Below are 9,751 nucleotides of genomic sequence, written 5' to 3' on the forward strand. Positions count from 1 at the left end.
TTGAAGAAAATAATTAAAAATGTATGAAACATTATACGTACAACGAAATTTATTTCAATTATAAATCATGTTTTGTCATGATTACCATTTTAAGTTTTTTTCTCATTTTTAGTGATTTGGATATAGTAACAAAGAAAAATTAAAAATATTGTATCTAATCTAATTTATATATTTTTTTTGGTAGAACTAATCTAATTTATATTTAATAAATAGAACAAAATAACTTGCAAAATATCCCAACGAAAAAAAATTATATAACGACACAAAAATATAGGGATAAGGTACTAAAAGTGGCCTAAGGTTTTTGGGGAAGTACCAATTTAGGATCAATGTTCAAAATAGCACCTATATAGGCTTAACGTTTACAACATAATATCAATTTAGGCTTAATGTTTACAATATAGCATCAATTTAGACCTCACGTACAAAATAGCACCAATATAGGTTTAACATTTACAAAATAATACGAATTTAAGCTTAACGTTTACAAAATATATCCAATTTAAGCTAAATGTCACAATTAAATTAACCATATTATATTCTTTTTCTATAAACTTTATATGTTATCTTTTTATTTAGTTCTATTTTCTTATTTATTATAATACAATTAATTAGTTTTCTTGCTCATTAAAACCTTATATTTGTTTTTCATCAACCATTCCATAACTCCTAAATTACATGGCTCATGTAATATATGCAAACTAAAAGTAATTGAATATCCACAATATTTTGAACATTAGTTAAAATAATATTGATACAGGTCCGTGTTCGAAATATTGTGGATATTCAATTACTTTTAGTTTGCATATATTACATGAGCAATGAAATTTAGTTGTCATGGAATCATTTATGAAAAAAGAATATAAGATTTTAATGAGCAAAAATACTAATTAATTGTATTATAATAAATAAGAATATAGAACAAAATAAAAAGATAACATATAAAGTTAATAGGGAAAGAATATAATATGATTAATTTAATTATGACGTTTAGCTTAAATTGTATATATTTTGTAAAACGTTAAGCTTAAATTCGTATTATTTTGTAAACGTTAAGCATATATTGGTGCTATTTTGCACATGAGGCCTAAATTAATGTTATATTGTAAACGTTAAGCCTAAATTGATATTATGTTGTAAACGTCAAACCTATATTGGTGTTATTTTGAACGTCGAGCCTAAATTAGTACTTCCCCAAAAACCTTAGGCCTATCTTATCCCAAAAAATATATAAGGACCCGTTCAAAATTCATTCATTTAACTTTAATAAATAGCATTAAAATCAATATTACTAAAAAAAAAATTATATTTATATTTAATAGATATAATAAAATAACTTACAAAATATCCCAATAAAAAAATTTATATAATGAAAAAAATATATAAAGGATCCATTCAAATTCATTTTATCTAACTTTAATAAATAGCTTTAAAACCAATATAACTGAAAAAAAAATTATAACACATTGACAAAAACAATATGTAAGAATCCATTCAAATTTCATTCATTTAAGTTTAATAAATAGCATTAAAACCAATATAACTGAAATAAAATTATATTTATATTTAATAGATATAATAAAATAACGTATACAATATCCCAACGAAAACAAATTATATAACGATAAAAAATATGTAAGGATCCATTCAAATTCCATCATTTAACTTTAATTTTTTTTTTTTTTTTTGGTAGGATAGGAAAGGAAAAACAGAACACCACAAAAACAAAGACTTAGCCCGGGATCAGTCTAGGAAAACCGACCCCAACCATATCATCCCTCAGAAGAGAAGAAAGGAAGTTAGGAGGAAAAGAGAAGGTAGAAACTCCCAGACTCCTCATGTGGCCTTCTTCTGCAAGACGGTCCGCCACCCCGTTTTGCTCCCTGAAAATGTGACAGAAATTGATGGACTCGAAAGAAGAACAAAACCTTCTTATCCCTTTGATTACATTTTATGCAAGTTCATGAGCTAAATGAACATTTTATGCAAATTGAGGGGGTTATCAGAACACTTTGAAAGTTTAGGGGACCAATCAAGCTTTTTAGATAAGTTCAGGGCAAATGATGTATTAAGCCTAATTTGGTTTGAGCCCAAATGCAATTACAGCAGATGAAATACGAACAAGCAATAAAAACACAGCGAAGAGAGAACAAAACTATGTCGTTTGATTAACATAATTGATTGGCAAAAAATGAGTTTGGTTTCTCAAGAGATGCCAGAATGTATATAAATAAAATATTTGTGATTTCATTAATAAATACAATATTTATGATTTCATCAATTTGCTTTGTCGAGTCATTCCAATGATTTTATAGAAAGAAATTGAACCAGATAAACCTTAAAGTTAAATTACCATCTATGCATTTTATAAACCTTAAAGTGGACATGAGACCCATTTTGTAGCTGAAAGACTTATTCTTCATGATCTACATTTAAAAGCTTTGGAATGAAAAGTTATAGCATAATTGACCAGGTTAGATACTATGTAGATATTATTTGCTTTGCCCAAGTCTCTTCCTTGGGCTCACTGCTTTAAAACGCCCAATCACTTCATCTCCATTGTAAGATCAATAGGCTATTTAGATAAGTTGAACCTTATATTGGATGTATTATGTATCTAATAAAGGTAGCAGATGTTGTGTTAAATATGAGTATAATAGGCATCTTTCATTACTGAAAATGTGCATAGATGTCAAAATGTGATTGAATTCAAAATCAGTACAAGTTGTCATATGTGACTGAGTCTTGGGAGTATGATAGAATCTTCACTACTTTTTAACTTTGTTCATTGTATCCATTTATCAGGGTCTGCATTTTGTGGTATTTGTATTCAGTTGCATTGAGAATGTCATGGACATTGTTATTGAGTTGAGGATCAAATTTGGCGTGTCACTGATCGATTTTTACATCAACAAATTGGGTTACGATTCTTCAGTCTTTGTGAATTATACCCTGGACTACTTGGATATAGCTTGAAGAAGAGGCTGATTTGAAGAGCTGCAGTTATCCAAATTATGCAATTAAACTAATGTCAAAAACCCAATTTGTTGATGTAAAAAATTGATTAGTGACAAGTCAAATTTGATCCTCAACTCAATAACAATGTCCATGACATTCTCAATGCAACTCAATACAAATATATCAAATACCACAAAATGCAGAACCGGGAAATGGATACAATGAACAAAGTTAAAAAGTAGTGAAGATTCTATCATACTCCCGAAACTCAGTCACATATGACAACTTGTACTGATTCTGAATTCAATCACATTTTGATATCTATGCACATTTTCCGCAATAAAAGATGCCTATTATACTCATATTTAACACAACATCTGCTACCTTTATTAGATACATAATACATCCAATTCCAATATAAGATTCAGCTTATCTAAATAGCCTATTGATCTTACATTGGAAATGGAGATGAAGTGATTGGGCGTTTTAAAGCCGTGAGCCCAAGGAAGAGCAAGTAAATAATATCTACATAGTATCTAACCGGGTCAATTATGCTATAACTTTTCATTCCAAATCTTTTAAATGTAAATCATGAAGAAAAGAACAAGAGTCTTTCAGCTACAAAATGGGTCTCATGTCCACTAAACAGCAAACATTGATTTTTGGGGCAAATGTTAGGCAGAATTGGAAAAGCATATATCAAGCAAACATCAAGCAACATCAAGGAAAAGAATATACATTCTACAGGGCCACACTCCACATAATGGGATATTAAATTTGTAAAGTAATTCATGTCACATAATGGGATATTAAGCCGTAAACTTGAATCAGTTTACAACGCCACAATCTGCATATTAGGATAATTAACCTATTAAAAACAGGTAAAATACATCAATGGTCCCTAAATTATAACATTATTAATCTTGTGGTTTTTGAACTTCGTTTCTTACATAAAATTTCTTAAGCTTTCTATTATTGTAACATTAAAGTCCAAATCAACAAAAATCTGTTAAAAAATTAACAAAATAATGATCTAGACAAGTTTAACCACACTACATTATTGACTTTTTTAAATATAAGTCATCATAAATTATGATCAAAACCTATTTTACCCTCATATAATTTCTTATTTACACTTTTTCTTGTTCTTTTTTTCCTTGCATCTTTTTATATATAAAGGTAAAATAAGTATCTACCAGAATATGTCAACAAATGAAGTTCAAGGGCACAAATAGTGTTATAGTTCAAAGAGTATGAATGTCATCTACCCATCAAACAACATAAACCAGAGAAGTGAACAAGATGAACCAAAGCTAATTAACAAGTTGTGCAAAAATGGGTTGCACATGTTAATGTTACAATTAATGTAATAACTTGAATCAGTTGCTATTATCATTTAAAGCACATCAAAGTATGTAATTACGTACCGAATTCTCTTTCTTCAAATCAATAACATTAATGCATCTTCATGCAATTCTTCAATATTTTCAGCATTGCATTAGAAAGCTCCAACTTCTCCTTGTACAGCTTTTTCAAATGAGGAGATTCAGCATACTTTTCCAAAGAACCACATCTCTTTACACAATAAAAGACCCTTTGGATGACATATACTGAATTAAGCACAAATACAAATCCTTTAACTCCCAATTTCCATATCTTCATGACTTTACTTTCCCTTCACTCATTGCCTCATTTAACTTCTGATGTACAGATTAATTGAATGAGGGGCTTCTTCCTTGAAACAACTCTCAAACTTTCCCAACCAACACTTCTCCGTACACTCCAACATCTTAGTCATCCTTGAATCCAATTTAACCAGGCCTTTAGATAACAGGTACTGAATAACTGCACCTCTTCGAATCAGCCACTTCTTCAAGCTTAGTCCAAGAATCAGCTTCTTCTTTAAGTCAGTCCAAGTAGCACATGACGATTCAATGAGCCATAGTTACTTGTGCAATAGAAAATGACATATGACAACTCAATCACATGTGAGAATTTGAATCCAATCACATTTTGATATCTATGCACATTGTCTGCAATAGAAGATACCTTTCATACTGACCATGAACAAACAGAAGAAATCTATCATTCTAGCATTTCAGCTGCAACATCTTTCTTGGTGTTTCTTGAGTTGAGGGTGATCCTAGATTTCTACTAGTAACTTGAATCCATAAACAACTGATACAATTAAATATGTGCATGCATAGGAACATTCATTGACGAAAATAGGTTTCAGAGCCAGAGGCTGTAACCTGTATGGGATAATCAGAAGGAAACGTGTAATGCGGATCACACTCACATTCAACACACCGATAGAGAGAGAGCAAATACAGCTTGATTACAACATCTCCATGTCATTCATCATGTTTTCCAGATTTTCATGTATCAGAAAGATTTAACTTGTGGTCATACAGCTTAATTAAATGAGGAGCTTCCGCGTGACATTTCACATATTTTTCCAAGAAACGCCTCTCTGAACATATGAACATATCAGTTATCCTTGAATCTAATTTAACCAGACCCTTGGATGACATAAACTGAAGAACTGTACCTCTTGGAATGAGCCTCTTCTTCAAGCTATATCCAAGTAGATTAGGACAATTCACAATGACTGAAGACTCTAATTTCAGTTTGTTGACATAAAAATCCATTGTATCCGTTATGTTATGGTCTGAGATTGCCATACACCGTGGAAACTTTTTGAAAGCAATAGTGATATCTTTATCCGACCATCCCCACCTCTTATAGACCTCAACCTTTCCATCCCTCTTTGATTTGCTCACTCTTATCAGCACCACGATTGCGTCAACAAAATGCAACTTCAAAGGACTGAATCCCATTTCCTTCACTTCTTCCACAATCTTTTGGAATTTGACTGGAATTGCTCCAATGCATAGCCAATGTTTCCTAATTAGCCACAATATAAATGATGCAGGCACTCCATTTTCTCGTAAAGATTTGATATTAGGTAGCAGACGTGCTTCAGGTTTAGCACATAGAACCCGAGGATTTCGTTTCATAGCTTCAATGGCTTTGTCTTTGGATTGTAACAGCCCAATTAAAATATTAAAAGTATGAACCAATTGATTTTCTAAGCTGCTTGCCAAGATCCAGGGGTTGGCAGTGAAGATTTTTACAAGTTCAGGGGTTGAAGCTCCTCTAGAGAGGAAGAACTCGAGTTTGGGGGAAATGGTCTTCTCTGGATGGCAACATAGCATTTTTGGGAACTTTCTGATCATTTCAGAGATATGGATTTTGGAGAATCCAAACTTTTGGAAGGAGGATAGGACAGAATCAGGCTGCTCCGAGGATTTAAATTGGACAATTTTAGAAGATGAAAGAGCAGATTTAGGAGATAGGCCACATGTTTCAGTGAGGTAAGAAAGAGTAAAAGAGCGTCGATTATCAGCATCAATGGAAAAGTATCTGAGTATTGTTGGAACCACCATTGATGGGTTATGAGTAGTGACAGTATAACGATTTGTAGAATGAAGAAGCGTTTTGCAGATAGAATGAAACATGATAACTGAAAATCGAGATGTGAAACTGAGAAAGCTCACCTTTTTTGAGAGTCGGGAGAAGCTACTAGCGATGCAATTCCAATTCCGGCCGATGAAGTTAAGGCCATCTCCAAGGGCTCTCTAAATTTAAAGAGAGCCCTTGGAATCTTTAAATATCCAGCTCCAACGGAGCTGGATCTGCTTGCGGCAGGTTGGCTCTCATCTTTGCCGCAAGCCAAGTTTCAATATTTTATTTATTTATTTTTGTTTTTTAAATTCTTTTATTTAATTCTTTTATTAATTGATAATTTAGTTTTAAATCCTTTTCTTTTATATAACATTTTGTTTTAAATATTTTTTTATTTTAAATATTAATTTTATGTATATTTATTTTTTGTACATTTATGTTTATTATTTAGGTACATTAATTTTAATTTCTAATTGTAATGTTATTTGATTTTTTTATTGTATTGTACATTTAAATATTAAATTATAATTATAAAAACATTAAATATTACATAAATTATAAAAACATTTAAATATTACACGAACCATAAAAGCGGTACACGAATTATAAAAACATTACACGAATTAGAAAAAACGAAACAAACTAAAAAGCAACAAAGACAACATACTACTCAATAAGGTCCTAAATCATTACCACTTCCACCAAGATTGTTGAAAAACCCGAAAAATTCGAAATCAGCTGTGGTAGGTGGTGGTTGTGATTGAGTAGCTTGCGTTTCCGCCAATCTTCTTGCATAAATAGCATTTTTACTTTGTAGAAGCTGAGCACGTAAAAGTGGATCCGGGATTGAATTTGGATCTTGCATCAATATACTATTTTCTTGCATGACTAATAAATGACGTTCCCGTTGTTCAAACCTTTTCTTTTGAAGTTCAAGTTTCTCTTTCTTCATTTCCATACGCGAGTGTTTTTAAAGCAAACTATACACAAAGAAATATTTCTGCAATATTTTTTCTAAAAGTGACACCGTCTACTGCATTTCATGAGCTTCATGGTGCTTATCCAACTTCTTTATGTGCAAATTGACAATCTCTTCGTGGTGCATTTATTTCTCTCCAACGAGCAAGTGCGCAAAAAAACAATTGTAGTGAAGTATGGGGGACGTGCTGAAACACCATGGGCAAGTCTTCCATCTGATTATATCGATGAAATCCATGAAGCTGTGGAGATTTTTGAGACCGAGCAGTCTGTTGGGATTGATATGAGGGATTAATGTGTTTTTTAATTAATGTGTATTGTATTAGATTAATGTACTTTCCTTTAGTATTTTTGATTGTTTTAGTTTTTTAATGTAATTTCTCTTTAATGTTATTGTAATGTTTTAATTTTTTTTAATGTGTTTCTTTGTTCGTGTTAAATCTTATATTTTTTCAAATTTTATAAAATTATATTTCAAATTAATAATAATAATTATTAATTGAATTATTAATTATTGATTTTAATAATTATCATTTAATTATTTAATTTAAAATAGTAAATTAAACATTACATGATAATAATTAATAAATGGATATATTTTGATTGATAATATAAAGAATATAAATGTTATGTTTATTAAAAAAAATTGTTATGTGAAAAATGAATATAATAATAATAAAAGTTTTAAAGAGTGGTTAAAATAGAGTATATGGTTGGAGAACTTTTACTGTAGCAACTCTATATTTGAAGATAGAGTAGAGAAAAATGAAGATAGAGTAGGCTAAATAGAGAACAGCGTTGGAGATGGCCTAAGAACAGGAAGTAACGAAGAAGAAGAGCAAAACCCTATAGAGAGAAGAGAATAAAACTATGTCGTTTGCTGGGATTCCCACAACTAGACTGACTGACAGTAAAAGGCATTGGCAACAGTAAATCTATGTGGTAAAAACATTTTTATTACAATTACCCTTTTATATATACTTTACTGGGTTAAAGTGCAAAAATACCCCTAACGTTTTGGGGCAGGAGCAATTTTACCCCTAACGTCTAAAATTGTGCAATTTTACCTCTAATATTAGAAGCCAAGAGCAATTTTACCTCTAAGATTAATAAATTGGGTCAATTTGAGAAATAATTCATCAAACTATCTTATCGGTCATTAATCTTGTCATCTACACTTCACACATGCGTTATTTTATCAATAACAAAGCACAAACATATGTTGGGATGTGAAAAAAAATATTAAAAATATACTGTCTTTTGTACGAATTAGAAAAAAAAAAAATTCAAAAAATTCACCGAATTTATAAATATTAACCTCTAATTTTATATTAAATTACAAAAAACATTATATCATTTTTTTTAGAACAAATTGATATGCAATTGGTGCAAAATAAAAGAAAAAAAATGACTATATTTTTATTTTATAATAGTGTCTAAAATTGATCCAATTTATCAACGTTATGGGTAAAATTGCTATTGACTACAAACATTAGGGGTAAAATTGCATCATTTTAGACGTTAGGGGTAAAATTGTTTCTGACCCAAAATGTTAGGGGTATTTTTGCATCTTAATCCTACTTTATTCAACAAAACCTATAAAAACTATTTACAACTATGTTGAACTAGTAAAATTAGTATTTTTAATATATTTTAAGGATTAAATTTTATAAATTAGAAGTCTAGAATATATTTTCAAGGGTTTATAATTTTTAAATTAGAGTTTAGAATTTTTAAATTATGATGTAAAATCATAATATATAAAGAATAATAATATATTAAGAATTAAATTTGTTAATATGATTTAGTTTTAATTTTATATTTAATTATGATATTCATACATTTTTCCCATATGCTTATGGTGTTTTATAAACCTGTAATTCGATTTGAACCCAAATGTCACGGGGTAAATTGTATCAACCGTAATAGAAGTAATAGAAGTTTGGATGTACTTTATAACCCTAATTCAACTTATTCTTTTTTCAATAAAATCATTCGTATTTTATTTCAATAAAATCATTCCACTCAGTATAAATAAATATTCACCAAAATATTAATGTGACATAAATACTGTCAGACTATATTTAACTATGTAAAAAAAAATCTATATCAGATAGGACCAGCTCTTGGCTTATATCCACTCTGTGGAGATTCCCACATTGTCACCGTATATTTCTATGGGAATTCTCGAAATATCCCCGAATAAACTTATTAATTTTAAATCACTCAAATTAATTATATAACTAAATTTATATTATACTTAAATTATAGGTATGTCTTCAAATATTGATGCGAAGAAACTAATCTTGCATCAAACAAATATAATTTCTTTAAATACAACTCAATG

At 29.8% G+C, this 9,751-nt stretch overlaps 1 protein-coding gene across 2 annotated transcripts; it reads right to left on the reverse strand.

Moving 5' to 3' along the window:
• Positions 1–1,606: 1,606 nt before the first annotated feature.
• Positions 1,607–6,692, reverse strand: LOC136223907 (transcription termination factor MTERF6, chloroplastic/mitochondrial-like). 2 transcript variants are annotated; one of them, XM_066012076.1, is made up of 2 exons: positions 4,386–6,692; positions 1,607–1,883 (listed from the first exon to the last, which is right to left on the reverse strand). In XM_066012076.1, exon 1 carries the CDS (start codon positions 6,477–6,479, stop codon positions 5,337–5,339), a length of 1,143 nt encoding a protein of 380 aa, XP_065868148.1. In that variant the 5' UTR covers positions 6,480–6,692; the 3' UTR covers positions 1,607–1,883; positions 4,386–5,336. The 2 variants fall into 2 exon arrangements, with proteins under 2 accessions (XP_065868148.1, XP_065868149.1); XM_066012077.1 differs by lacking the exon at positions 1,607–1,883 and adding an exon at positions 2,689–2,997.
• Between the last annotated feature and the right edge of the window lie 3,059 nt (positions 6,693–9,751).

The sequence above is a fragment of the Euphorbia lathyris genome, chromosome 3 (assembly GCF_963576675.1).
Source record: "Euphorbia lathyris chromosome 3, ddEupLath1.1, whole genome shotgun sequence".
NCBI lineage: Eukaryota > Viridiplantae > Streptophyta > Magnoliopsida > Malpighiales > Euphorbiaceae > Euphorbia > Euphorbia lathyris.